General features: G+C 47.7%; 1 protein-coding gene across 3 annotated transcripts in view; it reads left to right on the forward strand.

The window, feature by feature from the left end:
• LOC105487323 (solute carrier family 22 member 23) overlaps positions 1-19,276 on the forward strand; it is a 189,751-nt gene that overhangs the window by 148,967 nt on the left and 21,508 nt on the right. For all 3 annotated transcript variants that reach the window (XM_071097704.1, XM_011750775.3, XM_071097705.1), the window contains exon 5: positions 12,428-12,555. In XM_071097704.1, the coding sequence (XP_070953805.1) occupies positions 12,428-12,555 (128 nt within the window). The remainder of the gene's footprint in view (positions 1-12,427; positions 12,556-19,276) is intronic.

Consider the following 19,276-nt stretch of genomic DNA (forward strand, 5'->3'; position numbering starts at 1 on the left):
GGCAGCCAACATAGTATACTTGTCTATGTCAGAGTCTCCAACTGGATAGAGGAATAATTTATTTTATTTTTAGATGTCAAGGAAAAATGATCAACCTTACAGGGTTTCACAGTATTGAGTTTTAATTACAGATTCTACTGAGCAATTACTCAGGTTACAGGGACTAAGATGTAAAACAGATCCATGAAATGTAAATCAGACGGGCTTGAGACTTAGCCACATCTCCACTCCGGAAAAGAGGACAGAGATGGGAATGTGGACCACAAGCAACACGCCGCTGTTAAATCATCAGTTACCCTGTGGTGCATCGGGTGCCAGAGGAGAGACAGGGCAGTGCCACTTGAACTGCGTGCCGACACTCAGCTTTGGGGAGTGCCGATGTGGTGGTATTAAGAAAACATGGAGAAATTTTCCTGCCTTGATACAGTAACATCGTGTACATGATACCACTGGGGAAAAGTTCCACAGAAATACATTTTCCATATAAATCTCTAAGAACCAGCATTTCTGCATAGCTAATTTGGGTGGGACTCTTTGTAGAATACATTTTTCCTGCTGTAGAAGCAATACCGCAATCATGGTGTGACGTACGAAAACTCCACTGGCCTAGGGGCCTTAAGCCCCAGGTTCCAGGCCTGCCTCTGCCATTCATGAAGCCCCGGGCAGGGCATTAGCATGGCCAGGCCCAGGTCACCTGCCATGCAGTGAGGGGCTGGGTCAAGTGCAACCCGGAGACCGCTTCTGACTGTAGTTCCGTTTTGTAACGTTGCCTGTCCCTGCTGAGCGATTGGAGAGCCATCCCTGTGGCAGCAGGTACTAATGTGTGACTGTGGTGGAATCCTTCAGAAGCATCTGTGTGGAAGCTCCTGTGCCCCCAAGGAGGCTGGAACGCCTGTGTGCCGCCGGCCCGCTGCCTCCTGCCACCTGCCTGTCAGCCCGCAGTCCTTATTACGGTCAGGTGCCACCCCGCTCTGAGGCCTCTGCCCAGCGCGAGTGGCCTGAGGCTTTCTCAGCTAGGATTCAGTTGTCTGAGTGAAGACCCTGGACGCGCCTCTGCAAGGCAAGTCTGTGTTTTCAGTGAGTGGACTGAGTTACCTCTGCATTCAATCAGAGACCCCTTTTACCTAATTTCGGATTCCTGGCTCTTTTCATGTTTGTTTTTATTTTCATTTTGAGACAGGGTCTCACTCTGTTGCCCAGGCTGGAGTGCAGTGGCACGACCTTGGTCCACTGCAACCTCTGCCTCCCGGGTTCAAGCAATTCTCCTGTCATCCTCCTGAGTAGCTGGGATTACAGGCGGCCGCCACCATGCCTGGCTAGTGTTTGTATTTTTAGTAGAGATAGGGTTTTGCCATGTTGGACAGGCTGGTCTCGAACTCCTGGCCTCAGGTGATCTGCCCGCCTTGGCCTCCCAAAGTGCCCAGCCCTTGGCTCTTTTTAGATTAATTGAAGCCATGGGATAAGGGACCTGCCGATCCACACTGTGGGTTTTGTTGTTTTGTTTTTTGTTTTGTTTGTTTTTTGGTTTTTTGGGGTTTTTCTGTTTGGTTGGTTTGGTTTGGTTTTGGTTTTTTGGGGTTTTTTGGGGGGGGTTGTTTGTTTTTTGGTTTTTGGGGGGTTTTTTGTTTGTTTTGGTTTGGTTTTGGTTTTTTGGGGGTTTTTTTCGGGATTTTTTGTTTGTTTGTTTGTTTTTTAAGACAGAGTCTCGCTCTCTCGCCCAGGCTGGAGTGCAGTGGCATGATCTTGGCTCACTGCAACCTCTGCCTCCCTGGTTCAAGCGATTCTCCTGCCTCAGCCTCCCAAGTAGCTGGGATCACAGGCACGCGCCACCACGCCCAGCTAATTTTTGTATTTTTAGTAGAGACATGGTTTCACCATGTTGATCAGGCTGGTCTCGAACTCCTGACCTCATGATCTGCCCGCCTTGGCCTCCCAAAGTACTGGAATTGCAGGTGTGAGCCACTGCACCCAGCCCATGCTGTGGTTTTTCGTTAGGTTTTATGTCCCAAGCACATTTTGGAGAATGGCATGGTTCACGTTTTTGTGAGGTTCGATCGGCCTTGAGTTAGCACCTTCTCCTCACAAGTAGGAATTAATGTGCTTTTATTCAAGACCTCAGGAGACGAGCCACTGTGCACACCTGGGGAACTGTCTCTGAGCACCAGGTGGGCAAATGTGTGCCAGTCTAAAAGGAAGGGAATGTTTGGAGTGAGACCGGCATTTTTCACTGAGATGTGGGGTCAGCGTGTCATAGCGGAGGAGGTACCTGGAGATGCAGGCACGTGTCAGTGCCCTGAATACGATTGGGAAGGACACGTGCCCAGCCAGGGAGGGCTTAGCCCTGGAGGATGGGAGGGTGAGTGCAGGGGCACTGGGATTGGGGTGAGCGGTATGGGGGGGCTTTTGTCTTCTAATATTTTCTTTAATTGTGGTAAAATACACATAGCATAAATTTTTCCACTGAAACCATTTTTAAGTGTACAACTCAGTGACCACATCCACAACTCAGTGACCACATTCACAATGTTGTGCAACCATCTCCACTATCCATTTCTAGAACTTTTTCTCGTTCCCAAACAGAAACTGGTTGCCCATTAACCACTAGCTCCCCCTTCCCCTATCCCAGGTCCTGGCAGCCTCTACTCTACTTTCCATGAATTTGACTCCTCCAGTGCCTCATGTGAGTGGAACGTCAAGGTGTTCCTCTCTGTGCAACTGGCTTATTGCACAGAGCACGGTGTCCTCCAGGTTCACCCAGGCCATAGCAGGTGTCAGATCCCTTCTGTTTAAGGCCAAATCATACTCCATTGCACAGGTGGACCACATTTTGTTATCCATTCATCCATTGATGGAATCTGTAATATTTTAGTTTTTAAGTAGAGAATGGGTTTATCTGTGATTTGCTTAATTAATTCCATAGCCAGACTCAACCCTGACATCCTCCATTGTAACTCACAGACGGTCACCGCTTCCAGCTGCTGTGGACAGTGTCGCGAAGGGGGCTGTCTCAGCAGGTGTGCTCAGCATGCACCGTGGTGTGGTTCCTGCGCAGCTCTCGCTGATCCAAGATACGTCCATGTTGGATGCCAGCAGGGCCTGGGCCTCAGTCTGTCATCCAGCATATAACTATCCTGCAGTGGAACATCTGCAGGGCTCTGTGAGGAGGGACAAGTGAAGGCTAAAGGCACTGGTATCCCAGTTGTGTTCTGCCTGCATTGAGTTCAGGCCAGTTCAGGTATTATGGCCAGAATGCTTTGGGGGTTCCAGAATCATTAATGAAGATTGTGAACCTTCTAACCATCCTGAAGGGGTTTCTGGAAAGGGCTGGGGTCCAATCTGTCACTGACTTTTAGACAAGAGCTCCACTAGGTGTGTCGTCAGGAGGAAAGAGCCGTCTCCACCATCCCTGAGTTCTGCTGGAATGCGGGAGGTCCGAGCATCAAGATGACTGAGACCTGGAGCCAGTGAGGACACCTGCCTGGGCGTGCCGCTGAGAATGCGGGCTTTGTGCCTACCCTCAGCTCATCAGTAACCAAGTGCCACCTGTGCATGGCATGGCGCTGCTGTATGCCGTCTGTGCATGGCACAGCACTGCTGTATGCCGTCTGCTCAGCAGGTTCATGGCCTGTCAGTGAACATTCGCTGTGAGATCCTCCAAGTTAGCAAGCCTCCTACTTCCCCTAGAGGAGGAATCCTTGTGCCCCTCCATTGCTGTATCCACACCGCGCTGGGGCGCTGACGCCTGCTTAGTGGGGAGGCAGCTATCTGCCTCTCTCTACCCTGGGGGGCCACACACACACACAACCCAGCAGCGCCCCTGCCCGCTCCTTCCTGGTCCTAGGTGACCTCCGCTTGAACGTTCTGCTCTAGTCAGCATCCTTGTCCTGAACGGCTCTTCAGAAGCAAAGAGGAAAATACTCTCCACTCTCTGTACTTCTCTGCTTCTCACTCCCCACATGGGGTTTAGGGCTTGGAGGGTGAGTGGAGACTTTTAGTTCTGCCCACGTCCTTCCCACAGAAGCGCTGGGGATCAGTGAGCCAGCCAGCTTAGAGCGATCACTTGTTAGGTGTGAAGACTGGGCTCCTCTAGGTCTTCCCAGCCTGACAGTCTCTCCAGTCAGGCTGTCTGGGTTTAAATCCCAGCTCTGCCATTGAATTGCTGTGTAATCCTGGGCAATGTATTTGAACATTCTTTGCCTGAGTTTTCCCATCTATAAAATGGGGATAATGATAGTACCACCACAGAGTAAAGACTTAAATACTTACAGCTTTAGAAACTTCCTGTTCCACACCTGTGGTTTCAAGCAAGGCCTTTGCTGCATGAACCAAATCCTTTTTCCCTTACCTGGGTGATACAGTTTGTTCATGAGTCCCTTCCAAATCACATGTTGAAATCTGACCCCCAGTGTTGGAGGTGGGGCCTGGTGGGAGGTATTTGGGTCACGGGGGTGGATCCCTTGGGCTTGGTGCCCTCCCCACGGTAGTGAGTGAGCTCTCTCTATTAGGCCATTCAAGGGGTGGCTGTTTGAAAGAGCCTATCACCTCCCCCCTCTCTTGCCCCCTTTCTCACCCTGTGACATGCCAGCTCCCCTTGCCCTCCACCATGAGTAAAAGCTTCCTGAGGCCTCACCAGAAGCAGGGCAGATGTTGGTGTCATGCTTCCTGTACAGCCTGCAGAACCGTGAGCCAAATAAACCTCTTTTCTTTCTAAATTACACAGCCTCCAGAGCCTCCAGTGTTCCTTGATAGCAACACAAACAGACTTAAGATAGTGGAACTCCTCCACCTTGCACCTCTCCTCTTACACTGCCATCCTGGTCACAGCCACTCTGAGAGCCAACTTCAAGGCTTTCTCCCAGGGAAGCTGCTGTGGTTTTAATGCCTGGTTGTGTTTTATGGTTGCAGAAGTCATCCTCAAGGTCGCTTTTTGGCCATCTACACGTGAGGATGCACCAGGCAGATGTGGCTCCGGCTACCCACCGTGCTTCCTGATTTTTTGTTGAAAGTGATCCATTTCTCTGAGGCTCAGTTCTGTTCCTCCCAGGTCCTGAGCCCTTGGCTGGCTTTTTTATTTGCATGGCGTTATTACATTATGTACTTGTCAGCAGAGATTTCATTAAGTTCCCATAATATGGCCACGCTGCACATTATTCCAAAAGCCCAGAGGCTGACAGGCCAATGAATTCTTAATGATTTTGCAGCAAATTTAAATTCATGGAGTGCCTCATAAAACTTAAGTATTCCCTACACATACCCTTTGGGCTTGTGGCATTCCAGAATGCCTGAGGACGCGTCTCTGGACCGGTACTTCCCAACTTCGGTCACCGGAGCGCCATCCAAGCAATACAGGTTTGCTGCTGTGCTTTGTCCACAGAGATTAAGGGTGTGGGCTATCTCATCAGACTGCCTGGGTTCACATCCCAGCTCTGCCATTGAATAGCTGTGTAATCCTGGGCAATGTACTTGAACTCTCTTGGCCTGAATTTTGCCATCTGTAAAATGGGGGTAATTATAGTGCCACTATATAATGGACTTGCAAGCATCAGACACAGGGGAAACTGGTGGAACAGTGCCTGTTAGTCGTAAATCCCATCCGGGGGAAGGTGGTGAGCAGTGCTGCCTCCCAGTGGAGACAGTCGTGTAGCTAAGGGGAGCCTGTCCCTTGCCTCGCGCCCCAGTCTCCTGGGGAGCGCTGTGTCTTTTACTTCAGTCCACTCCAGTCCCGTGGCTGCTGCTCTTCAGAGCCCATAACACTTAGGATCTTCCACTACCTGGGCCCTGCATCCCTCTCCTCCTTGTGTCTTCTCACCTTATTCCCAGCATTCGGGTGTATCAGCTTGCAGCTCTCTGAACACAACAAACACACCATCCCACACCCCCAGGGCCTTACCTCTAGGTCCTGCCCCACACACCTCCAGCAGTACGAGGGGATGCAGGGCCTGCCCCGCAGCTGCTCATCTTCCAAGACGGCCCAAGCAGAGCCCGGCCTCTCCAGAGCCTCCCGTGACCAGCCCCTGGACCAACTGCCTAGGACTGGCCCCCACTATAACCCATACCATGCAGGCTTCCATCCAACGTGCTCAATCCATCTGAAATGGATTTGTAGTGACAATGCTCAGTACATATAAGAATAAAAACAATTTGGAGACCCATTGAAAGCTTGGGCTCCCAAAGAGGCCCATACCCACTTCTTAAATCCTAAGGTCACACCACACCTTTGTAAACAGTAATATCCTTGAAATCTTTTCTATGAGCTTTGCAATTCTCAGAGACTCTTTAGAAAGGGGACTTGCTCATCATCACTTCTCATAAAGACATTTGTTTGTTGTTGTCAGTTTTTAGGTATCCAAAGTGTGTTGTCTTTAGACCCAGTTGGAGGATGACAAAGACGAGGGAGTGGCCACTGAGGAGCAGGCAGAGTCTCAGAGGCCTGTCTGCCCTTGCACCGCTGGGCTGCACACACGCCCTCCTGCCTCAGGCTCTGGTCTGCCCATGTGGCTTTGAAGTCTGAGACAAGGAGAGACTTTTCTCCTGAAGGGCAAGGGCTGTGTGGGCCCAGATAAGAAAGGGGAACAAGCAGAATTGAATCCTCTCTGGGATTCAGTGCCTGGACTGATGGGATTCCAGTGGCGTCAATGTCTGCCTGGTATGCGTAATGCAGGGCTTTATCTTTGTAACAGCATCTGTTCAACTGACACATCAGAATTGTACATATTTACAGGGTACATAGTGATATTGCACTACGTTGAATGTATAGTGGTCACATCACAGCATGCAGCATGTCCATTCTCTCAAACGTTTATCATTTCTTTGTGTTGGGAACATTCGATATTTGAAACTATATGATATATTATTAACTACAGTCATCCTACAGTGGTACAGAACACTAGAACATATTCCTCCTATCTCTTGTAATTTTGTATCCTTTAATCAATCTCTCCCTATTCCTCTTCCCCCTACTCTTCCTAGGATACTCTGTTCTACTTTTCACTTCCATGGGATCATCTTTTTTTGAGCTTCCACATGAGTGAGAACATGTAGCATGGAATTTTCTGTATCTGGCTTATTTCACTTAACATAATGTCTTTTAGTTCTATCCATGATGCCACAAATGACAGGATTTCATTCTTTTTTTTTACAGCTGAATAGTATTCCATTGTGTATATATACCACATTTTCTTTTTCCAGTCATCTGTGTTAGACACCTAGGTTGATTCCATATCTTACCTACTGCAAATAATGCTGCAATAAACTCAGGGTGCAGATGTCTCTTTGACTGATTTCCGTTCCTTTGGATAAATGCCTGTAGTGGGATTCCTGGATCATGAGGTGGTTGTTTGTAGTTTTTCGAGGAACCTCTGTACCGTTCTCCACAGTGGCTGTACTAGTTTACATTCCCACCAGCATCATATAAGAGTTCCCTTTCTCCACATCATTGTCAGCATTTTTTTTTTTTTGTCTTTTTGATAATAGCCATCCTAACTGGGGTGAGTCCATACCTCATTGTGGTTTTGATTTGCATTCCCCTGATGATTAGTGATGTTGAGCTTTTTTAAATATATGTTTGTTGGCCATTTGTGTCTTCTTCTGAGAAATGTCTATTCAGATTGTTGTCCATTTTTAAAATCAGGTTGTTTCTTTTTTTGCTGTTGAGGTGTATGAGTTCGTCATATGTTCTAGATGTTAATCCCCTGTCAGATGAATAGTTTGCAAGATTTCCTCTCATTCTGTAGATTGTGTTTTCAGTCTGTTGATTGTTTCCTTTGCTGTGCAGAAGGTTTTAGTTTCTCCAGGATCAGCTGTACGGTAGAACACAAAACAAGTCTCAAAAACTTTTTAAAAATCAAAATCATGCCAAGTATCACCTATGTGACCATAATGGACTAAAACTAGAAATCGGATAACAAGAGGAACATTCAAAACTGTACAAATACATGGAAATTGGACAACATACTCATGAACAACCAATGGGCAAAGGAAGAAATTAAGAAGGAAACTAAAAAATTTATTGATACAAATGAAAATAGAAACACAATATATTAAAACCTATGGGACACAGCAAAAGCAGTATTAACAGGCAAGTTTATGGCAACAAATGCCTACATCAAAAAACTAGAGAGATTTCATATAAACAACCCAATAATGTATTTCAAGGTACTAGAAAGCAAAAACAAGCCAAACTCAAAAGTAGTAGAAGGAAAGAAATAATAAAGATCAGAGCAGTCATACATGAACTTGAGACTAACAAAACCACAGAGAAGATCAATGAAACAAAAAGTTGGTTTTCTTGAAAAGATTTTAAAAATGCATAAACCATTAGGTAGATTAAGAAAAAGACAGAGAAGACCCAAATAAATAACATCAGAAACAAAAAAGTCATCACAACAGACACCACAGAAATACAAAGAATCATCAGAGACTACTATGAATACCTATATGCCAATAAATTCAAAAACCTAAAGGAAATGGATAAATTCCTGACACATACAACCTCCGTGATTGAGCCAAGAAGAAATAGAAAGGCTGAACAGACCAATAACAAGTAATGAGATTGAATCAGTCATAAAAAGTCTTCCAAAAAAGAAAAGTCCGGGACCAGAGGGCTTCACTGCTGAATTCTCCTGAAACTTTAAAATTTTAATACCAACTCTTTTCAAACTATTCCCCCAAAAAATGAAACAGAAGGAATTCTTCCAACTCATTTTACAAGGGCTTTATCTTGAAGGCAAAATGGCACCACTCAAATTTCCATACTCAAATATGCCGCATTTTGGATCTTCCCTGAGCTGTCACCTCCTATCCTGGCTTCAAAATTGTGTGTAGTGAGCACATCTCCACAGTTCTCCCCTCCCTGTGGGTAATACTTGAGGATAAATCAAGGAACAGGACTTGAGATTGCCGGGGGCAATGAAAAAGTTATGTCCTCTTGTGGAAGCTCTGCCCTGCTCATTCACACCATATGTGCCCTCAGCCCTGGGCAGTGGCCCTTGGGGGTCCTGGCCCTAGGGGTTGGAAGGTGGGGCTACAGCTCCTCCTCTGTTGTGTCATCTGGGCCTTGTTCTTCATTTATGGTCTCGATTTTCAAAATCCATTTCCTGCCATGGAGTTCCATAAGCATTTGATATAAATTTTAATTATCTTGAAAGGACACAAATTTCCACGTTGTAGGCCATATTTCAAGACTGCAGAGACTGCCTGCAAAATCACTTGTGCTGTCATATTACCATATTTATATATATTCATATATTGTTTCTTAGATAAGCAAAAATTCTCATAGAAATCACAAAATATTTAGAATCAAATCACCAATGTATTGCAAATGATAATACTTAGATGAATTTTGAAGTCTTAAATACGCTTATGAGAAAAATTAATAATAATGACCTCTGTGTCTATCCCGAGAAATTAGAAAAAGATACGAAACCCGAATGCATCAGAAAGATGGAAATACTATAGATCAGAACTTAAACTACGGGGAGTTGGCATTTGTGTTAGGTTATTTTATTATAAAGAAAAGATCTGATTTTTAAAATACAGCAAAATGTGAATACTATATAATATTAATGTCAAGTATCTGAGGTTTCTATTTGCTTGTATTATGTTATTCAAAATTAATTTTTATAGCTAGAGGCCAGTAAAAGAAACATTAACTTTGAGTATTAAAAAAAAAAAAAATGAGTGCCTGCAAATGCATTTGGGACTTCTTGTGAGATGACTGGAGACCTTCTGTCCATTCCACACGGCCATCCTGCATTCCGCGCACCTGCACAGCAGGACAGCTTTTAGCTCTTCAGGAAGCTCCCAAATGAGTTACCATTCAGATCAGACCATCCCAAAGGTACCACCGAATTCAGGGGGAACCACCTCATCAAGTAAAACGCAGTCACAAACAAATAGAAATTTGGACTTTTTTCAAATAGGTAAGGAGGAGGCAGTAGTTATTAGATATCAGTAATGATGTGACTTTGAAATAAAAATTTTCTACTTCTCACAGTCTGTTCCTGCTGCTTCAACAAAATACCTTAACCTGGATGATTTATAAACAACAGAACTTTATTGCCCACAGTTCTGGAGGCTGAGATGTCCAGGATGAAGGCACCAGCAGATTCTGTGTCTGGCAAGCGTGTGTTGCTCATAGATGGAGCCTTCTATATGTCCTCACATGAGGGAAGGGGCAAGGCACCTCTCTTCAGCCTCCCGTTCTCATGACTTAATCACCCCTAAAGGCCCTATCTCTTAATACTATCACATTGGGGTTTAGTTTCCAATATATGAATTTGGGCCGGGGTGAAGGAAGCACCATTAATACTTTTTCTAGCTGTTAGATTCATTGTAAAACTCTCCTGAGGCCAGGCATGGTGGCTCACGCCTGTAATCCCAGCATTTTGGGAGGCAGAGGCAGGTGGATCACGAGGTCAGGAGTTTGAGACCAGCCTGACCAACATGGTGAAACCTCGTCTGTACTAAAAATACAAAAATTAGCCAAGCATGGTGGTGCGCGCCTGTAATCCCAGCTACTAGGGAGGATGAGGCAGGAGAATCGCTTGAACCTGGGAGGCGGAGGTTGCAGTGAGCTGAGATCACGCCACTGCGCTCCAGCCTGGCGTGCAGCAAGACTTCATCTCAAAAAAAAAACAAAAAGAACTATCCTGAGTTTGAGTTTGCAAAGCAGGTGTTCGGTAGTTACAATAACTTCTTTTTTTTTTTTTTTTTTTTTTTTTTTTTTTTTTGAGACGGAGTCTCACTCCGTCGCCCAGGCTGGAATGCAGTGGCCAGATCTCAGCTCACTGCAAGCTCCGCCTCCCAGGTTCACACCATTCTCCTGCCTCAGCCTCCTGAGTAGCTGGGACTACAGGCGCCTGCCACCTCGCCCGGCTAGTTTTTTTGTATTTTTTAGTAGAGACGGGGTTTCACCGTGTTAGCCAGGATGGTCTCGATCTCCTGACCTCGCGATCCGCCCATGTTGGCCTCCCAAAGTGCTGGGATTACAGGCTTGAGCCACCGCGCCCAGCCACAATAACTTCTTACCAGCATCCGTGGTGACTTTCCTGACACAATTTTAACTAAAATAAAGTGAAGTGATAACTAGAACACTGAGGGCTACAAGAAGCTAGGACTGTCATCTTGAGCTTTGATTTCTACTTTTTGTCTCTCCCAAACAGTCAAGGGTCAGCTGCCTGTTTTGCAATAAAGTATTATTAGCCCATAGCCACACCCACTCCCATACATCCACTCTCAGGCCACAAGGCCAAGATGAGGAGAGACCATTTCACCCTTAAAGTCTAAAATATTGATGACTTGGACTTTTGCAGAGATGGTATGCCAGCTCCTGCTCTGTGCAGTCACGGTGTTCTCTTTGAGCAGCTTGTAAATATTGTCATAAATGTAAATTTATAAAATTAATTGATAATAAAACGCTGGTTTTTTTGTATTGGGGTGCCTCACAAGATTCCGTCTTTAAAAAAAAAACAGATTCTGTTGCTTTGGTAAAACTTGAAAACCACTGTGATGTGGCATCGTCTGAGGGCAAAGTGACATGCAGTTAGCAGTAACATGTGAATAGCTCTGAAGGAAAACCCTGGGAGACTGAGCCTTCATGTTCCACAACTGAAAATAACTGCAGGTTAGTCATATTTGGAAGTAATTTTTTAAACGTAAAATCATTCTATTACTATTTATTGTGACAAAATACAACCAAAGCATCAGCCTTCCATGAGTTGTTTCTCCGTGCGTTACTTTGAAAGGTGTACACTGATTTCTTGACACAACTGGTACGAATGTTGTTGATATCTGCTACTCTGTTACATTGTTCAAATTATTTTTTATTTTTGTAATTGACACGTAGTAATTGTACATGTTTATGGGGTACACAGTGATGGTGCAATGCGTAGAATGTAAAATGATCAGATCGGGGTAATTATCGTGCCCATCATTGCAAATATCACTTTTTCGTGTTGGGAACATTTAACATCTTCCTTCTAGCTATGTGAAACTGTATATTATTAGTAGCTATGGTCATCCTGCAGTGGCATAGAACATTAGAACTTGTTCCTCCTACCTAGCTATAATTTTGTAACCTTCAACCAGCCTCCCCCTATCCCATTTCCCCTGACCTTTCCCAGCCTCTAGTATCCTCTGTTCTACTTTTTACTTCTCTGAGATCACCTTTTTTTCAGCTTCCGTATGTGGGTGACAACATGTGCTTTTTAACTTTCGTTAAGCATTTTAAGGTCTCGATTTTTACACTTTGGGAAAGAAAATTGGGAATGTTTCAGTGCCCTGGGTTTCATCTCCCCCGATGAGGCTGATGCCTAACTGGAGACTGACCGCCACCTGCCTGGGAAGCTCCCGGGCCACACCTAAGCCACACTTCCCGGTGCCATGCAGAATCAGAAGACATTCACCGATGCCCTTTGTGTCTTTAAAGGATATTCCCCGAGTCCCTCCGGTGGCTCATGGCCACCCAGCAGTTTGAGTCTGCAAAGAGGCTGATCCTCCACTTCACACAGAAGAATCGCATGAACCCTGAGGGCGACATCAAGGGTGTGATGCCAGGTGAGTACACCACGGGCTGGCCAGGGCAGGAGGTCATGCAGGGCTCACAGAGGCTCCACGGGGCAGGTCCCTGACACCTGGGCTGGTTTTATTGCACAAGCAGCTGTTTTAACCAGCTGTGCAATTCTCCTCTGACCTTTTGGCCTGCACAAGGGCAATGTAGCAGCCTTGACATTCTCTCCACTTTCTAGGTATTGGTTTCTTTCATGATCAAGTACAGCACACTCTGGATCTCCTCCTCTCCTGCCTAAATCCAGAAGCGAGCCATGAGCCCAGTATACACTGTTCAAGGGAATATCTGACTGTCTGGCCCATAGCCTGCCAGGTCTAAACACTGCCAGAGCGCTGGCTCAGGGTGTAGATGGGCCCCATGACCTCACCTTTCCTAAGCATGACCTTCAAAGAGCCACCACTGTCTTTACCTGGCCATGACCTATTTGTTGGGCAGCTGAAGACAGGAAAGGTGAAGTGTTTTTGGATAGTCGTTCAGATCCATAGAACTCCTGTGTGTCAGGAGCGTTACCACGGCTAGGTGGGGGTTCTCAACCTGAGGATCCACGTTTCACCAGGAGGTTGTTAAAATCCAGATTCCTGGGCCTCTCCCTGGAACCCAGAGATTCTGACCTATTTGATTTGGGATAAGCCCTGAGAACTTGCATTTCTAATAAGCACTAGAAGAGATTCTGACGCAAGTGGTATACGGATCTCCGTTTGAAGGTCACTGGTGGGCTCCACGCTCTGACTCACTGCCCTCACTGAAGACCTGGGATAGACAGTTGTTATAAAATTCCCTGGGAAAATAACCTCCAGGCCATTGTCCAAGAGAGAATGTGCTCATTTTCCCCCATGACCAGAAATGCTTGTGATGATGATTCATTCATTGAATCAACAGGTGTTTACTAAATACCTGATGTGTTTCAGGCACCGTTCGAGAGCAGAGAAGACACAGGCAAAGCCTTGCTCTCACGCAGCTTGCAGGCAGGTGGGGCACGCAGACAGGGAGCTACGCGTGCCTATGTCAGGAGGAATGAAACAGCAGGGCGGCGGGATAGAGGGTGGCAGGGAGGGACTGCAGTCAGAGTGGCTGCGGAAGCTTCGCTCTCAGGGCGCAGGTACAGGAACCTGAGTGAGGTGGGAGAATGTGCCCTGCAGGTCTCCATTTACGACGGGAAGGGATGCACAGGAACCCCAAATCAGAGAAGCCCTTGGTGCCTGGACAGGCCTCTCGTTAGACTCCCAATCCAGAAGATCGGGGACGCTAGGTCACTAGAAGCTCCTTGGTGCTGCCGTAGCTCAGCCAGGATGTCATCCTCTGCCTCGACTTGTGCAGTGACCTGAGAGTCAGGACAGCCAGACTGGACCACGTGCTGGGCGGGGCGGGGCCTACCCAGGGACGCCCGAAGCTTTTGCTTTGCTGGACCAAAGAAGGTTGTTTGCCAGGTCTGGTTGACATGAAGGGTGCTGAGTGTTGGTGCAGCTGTGGTCCCTTTTTAATCCAGGGACAGTGACGAGAAACAAGATGACACTCACATGGCACTTACATGTCAGCTACTTTTCTAAGTGATTTGCAAATATTAACTCATATTTAATATTTAGTCCCAAGCCCTTCACGTGTGTTATTTCTCCATGACAGCCTATGAGAAAGGCACTATAATTAGCCCCATTTGCCGATGAGGAAACGAGAGCACAGAGAGGCTAAGTAGCTTCCAGAGGTCACACAGCTGCTAAGAAGCTGAGCGAGGATTTGACCTGCAAAGTCCAGCAGGGGTGGCTTTGCCATGCTGCTGTAACATGAGGGAGAGCTCCGGGTAGATACGAACTTCCCTGCGCTGAGCAGTGAGTGCTTAGCCGAGATTTCTCCAGCGGGGCCGTGCTTGCTGGTTTTGGACAGTCCAGTTGGCTTTCCCAGATTTCCCCAGACCTCACTCGTTAGCAGGTTAATGCTCTTAGGCTTACAGTACAATTTGTTTGTGGCATTTCCCTAATTAAGCCATCACACTCCGCTTCTTTCACGTTAAAATATTGTCTGGGAATAGCTTGTTTTCTCAATCCTAATTACACTGATTCATTTCCCTCCTATATTTGGAAAGTGGTATTAGATCCTTTTTAAAAATTTATTTCTTTGCTCATGAGTTTTGCTGGTCCTTATTTCCGTTCCAGAGTCCCAGGCAGGAGGCTGGGTGAGAGGTAGTTGGTGACATGTGACTTAAGAAAGAGGACAGAGCCTTCACCTCCATGGGGAGCGGTCCTCCGGCGGTCGCTCTGCCCTGCCGCCCTTCACGGCGGCCTCTGCTCTCTGCCGCCCCCGGCCGTCAGATGTGTTGATGGCAGCACGATGGCGGGGCTGCTGAGTGCTGGGGGAAGGCAGCGTGCCTTTCAGCTGCTACGTCTCCCACTTCCAGCTTCCTCCTCCCAGACTCAGTTTTCTGCATGGAATCTTCCTCCCATCACCCCATCTAATCCCACAGCCAACACCCGCTCCAAGCCTCGTGTCTGTCACCCTCTCGTGCCCTGGCCGACTGGCTGGGCTCCCAGCTTTGTTCCATCCTCCCTGCCACCAGGTCACACAGGATCTGATCACATCACCACCGGCTTCAAGCCTCCCCGGTGCCTCCCAGTGCGTTTTGGGTAGACCTCAGGTCCTCCAGGTCACTATCGAGGCCCTCTCTGGTCTCTGCCTCCTGCCGCCTCACACCCTGGCCTTCATTTGGCTCCCAGGACACACCACCATCTTCCTCTCCACAGGGCCCTGCCCGTGCACACTCCCTGCCCTCTTGCCTTGGCCAGCTCCTCAGAGACCAAGTCCGCCCTCCGGTTATTCACTGTTATAGCTTCAGCACTTCTCCCCGCTTCCCCTCATCCCAGCTATGATGAGTAATTGCAGGGTTCCTTATTAATGCCTGCCACCCCTGCAGAGCGGCAAGGCCAGGCAAGGCATGGCCTCTGTCTGTAGAGCCAGACACTTCTGCACCCCCAGCAGCAGCCCAGCCGAAGGCCTGACGCGTAGCAGGCGTGCCATGAATATTTATGGGCTGAACGAACCCAGGACTCCTGTAGTAAGGAAGGGTTAGGACTGTGGTTGCAGCGCGTCTGGGTAGGTGAGCGTCTCGGGCCTGGCTGGAGGTATATGTAGGAGTCCAGCGGGGCTGCTCGCTGCCCCGTCAGTACATCCTAACCTTGGATTTATGCCAGGGAAAAACCTGATGTTCCCAAATTTCTTATTTCCTTTTCTGTTTTAAAGCTGTCCTTGGTTTATCTTCTAGCAAGTCTGATGTTCTCAGTGGCCCGTGCAGCTGAGTTACTTTAGATGTGTGGGTGTGTTCCTGAGCATCAGTCTCTCAATGTCAGTCCTGCAACCTTCATATCACATAACACGCCCAAGTGCTGACAGCACTCCCGTGTCATAATTCCTGAGGTTTCCAGCATTTCTAGCAGGAGTAAAAGGCCCACTGGTTCCCAGTATGGCTGTGTGGTCAGCAACCTAATGCAAAAACCCAGGATGAGTGCCACATACAAGACTGTGCCTTCAGTTCTGCAGGCTGAGCATCCCTTATCCAGAATGCTTGGGACCAGAAGTGTTTTGGGGATTGGATGTTTTGGGATTTGGGGATATTTGTATTATACTTACTGGTTGAGCTTTCCAAATCCAAAAATCCCAAATCTAAATGCTCCAATGAGCATTTCCTTTGAGAATCATGTGGCTGCTCAAAAGATCCTCAATTTTAGAGCATTTCAGGCTTCAGATTTTGGGATGTAGAATGCTCAGCTGGTAGTAAGATAAGCAAAAAGTCACTGGACAGCAACTGCCAGGCATGGGAGGAAGCGCTTCATGTGCATGTCATCTGCATCTGAGCTTCACAAGGGAGAGGAGCCATTCTCCTGCTTCACAGCTCAGAAAGAGGCTGAGCACTGGGGAACAGTAACTCCATGATCCCTCTCAGGGTCAGGCTAGCCCCAGAGGAAGGACAGCAAATGTGCTCCTACCTTCTCTCCTTGTGGGGAGCCACGTGCAGGGTGCAGGCATCCTCCGTCCTCAGCATCAGTCCTCTCCGGCAGCCTCACACCTTACCCTCGAGAAGCCAACCTGCCCAGCGTTGCCAGGATGCACGGCTGAGTCTGTGTGATCTGAGCGTCCCCATCTTAGCCCCGTGTGGGGCTCCCCGCTACCCTTAGCAATGACAGAGCTCGGGTTTTGTCCTGACCTGCCTCACTGTGCCTTAACAATCTGTTCAGATCCTGAGATGACAAGAGGGTGGATGTGTCAGGCCACCTCCACGTTCCACACTAGGTACCTTGCCCAAGTCACACCACCCGTAAGTGATGAAATCAAGATCTGACCCTGGGCAGGCTGCACGGGGCCCTCGCTCCGCAGACGACCGCCACGGCTCACTCAGAGGGCTCGGGTTAGGTGGAGCCCGTGTCTGGGCAGACGAGGACAGAGATGACAGAGGTCGGTGGTGCCAGGTCAGTTGCTGAAGGCTTGGCTAGACGTTGAAGACTGTGCTGTCTGAGGTGACTTCATGATAAGATTCCTATGGATGCTTACCTTCCACTTGCTTTCAAAGCACATTTATTCAAGCGGCCGAGTAGCGCCATCTCAATCCGTCCCGGAGGGGAGAAGGGCTGCGTGGAAGGGGCAGCAGCTGCTTTTTCTACTTCCCAACACGGGCGTGGGGCTCAGAGCTGCCTCCTTGGAGCGTTTAGTGTGCTTTTTTATGACTCTTGTGGCAGAGATGGCAGCATCCCTTCTTCCCCTTCCTTTTCTCTTTTTCTCCTCCTCCTGCTCCTTGTCCTCCTCCTTTTTCTTTTCTTGCTTTCTGTCTCTATAACTCATGTTTTTCCAATTTCACCCCTAACGCACTAGCATCGTCCACTAGGATGACAACAAAGCTGGTTTATCTCACACCCCCACGCAAGCCAATTCCATTTCTCCTCTGCGTGTGTTTTCCCTGCTCCTCCAAGCCTCGTCTTGGGCAAGGGGCCACTGCCTCCTCTGCTGTCCTCGGAGGCCTGATTTACCTCTCACACCAGATGGCCAAATGTGGAGAGGCTGTGCCCTCCTCCCAGCGAGTCAGCAGGGTCGTCAGGGCCTCCTTTCCCTTCCTCTGTTGGTGAAGAGAAGGTGGGAGATGTTGGGTTCACTGAGCCCGGGGCAGGAGGACACGTGCTCCCCGAGTGCTCCCGGAGGCCTCACCGAGTTCTCCCAGCCAGCCAGGCAGCGCTTCGTCCTACTTCACAGATGAGCAGCTGGGCTCAGAGCAAGGACAGCACAGCTTTTCCAAGGAGCCAGCCACAAGTGCAGAAGCTGGGTTCCTGCCCAGGCTCATCGGGCCCCTCACAGCACCCAGACCTCAGCCCCGACCACACGAGGATCCGTGAAAATGCGGAGGCACTGGGACTGCAGGGTGGAGCTGGACAACAAAATTCAGTAGGCTCGACGTGGGTTTTGGTTGGAAAGTTTTCTGATGGCTCTAAGTTGAGCAGGCCGATGTGTCCTCCTCCTCCTCCGTCTCGAGGAGCGCACGGGAGCCGGGTGCTCACAGCAGCAAATCCTGGATGCCAGTGCCCCACAACCTGGCCGGGCTCCCTGTTGCCCATTTATTTCCATGTGTGAGGAGTTCAGAGAAGTCCCTAGATGTCCATCTGATATCTGGACAGACAAAAAGGCCTCTTGGATTCAGCTACCGGTGTTAGAGCCATCTGAAGTGTCCTATAACACAGAGCTTGTGGATTTGGGGCCCAGAAGAACAGACAATGCTGCAGAAGCTTCATGTTGTTGTTGACAGGCTGGTGATGTGAGTAACTGGTAGTATGATAAGCAAAAAGTCACTGGACAGTGACTCTGCCAGGCATGGGAGGAAGCACTTCATGTGCTTCCTGACAACGTATCAATAGCCCTGGAAAGGTTAATCTAATTCCACTTAGAAGAATTCAGTTACCTCTGCAGACTACAGTCAATTTTTTAGACTGGGTTCTAGGTTTAATTTTATTTAAAAAGCTCAGGTCATAATGCAATTGTTATTGCTTCTTTAACATCATACTTCATAAACAATAACATATCAGGAATTCAGTTTGGGATATATATTTTTTAAACTTTAAACTTATATGGACTTGCTAATGGACATTTAAATTTTCTTCTCAGAAGTCTTCCATGGTGATAAAATGTAGCTATTAGAGTTGGTTTCTGATGAGGTCTATAATAGCAAAGATACTCAGCTCATCGGATCCAAGGTTTTCTGTTAACCATGATATTTTTAAGCTCTTTACAAAATTAGTTTTTTTAATCATAGAGAAACTGTGCCTGTAGTCAAAGTAGCCCATTTTTGCTAAGGAAAAATAGTGGTCAGGAGACCTTGGGAGCTGAGAGGGTCCGTGGACCAGCAGCTGAAATGCCAGCCCTGTGGGCTTGCATACAGACCTCAATCTTTGCACCTAAATATGGGAAGGAAGAAAGTTCTGGAAACTCAGCAGACATGATATCCCTCAGACAAGGGAAAGGTTTCTCCTTCTCCCTTCTGTGGCCTGGCTGGTGACACTGAGTTCAAAAACAATGTTTGAATAAAAAGTTCCTAAATCCCTAGGATTCAGCAACACATTTTTTCTTTAAACTATAACGAAGGAGCTTTGTGACCCTCCTGCTGCTGGATGGCAGGAAGGAGGTGGAAGAGGAAGGTGGAACCTGAGCCATCTCGGGTTCAGAGTGGCCCTCAGAAGCACAGGG

Source organism: Macaca nemestrina, chromosome 5 (assembly GCF_043159975.1).
Source record: "Macaca nemestrina isolate mMacNem1 chromosome 5, mMacNem.hap1, whole genome shotgun sequence".
In the NCBI taxonomy this organism is placed as follows: Eukaryota; Metazoa; Chordata; class Mammalia; order Primates; family Cercopithecidae; genus Macaca; species Macaca nemestrina.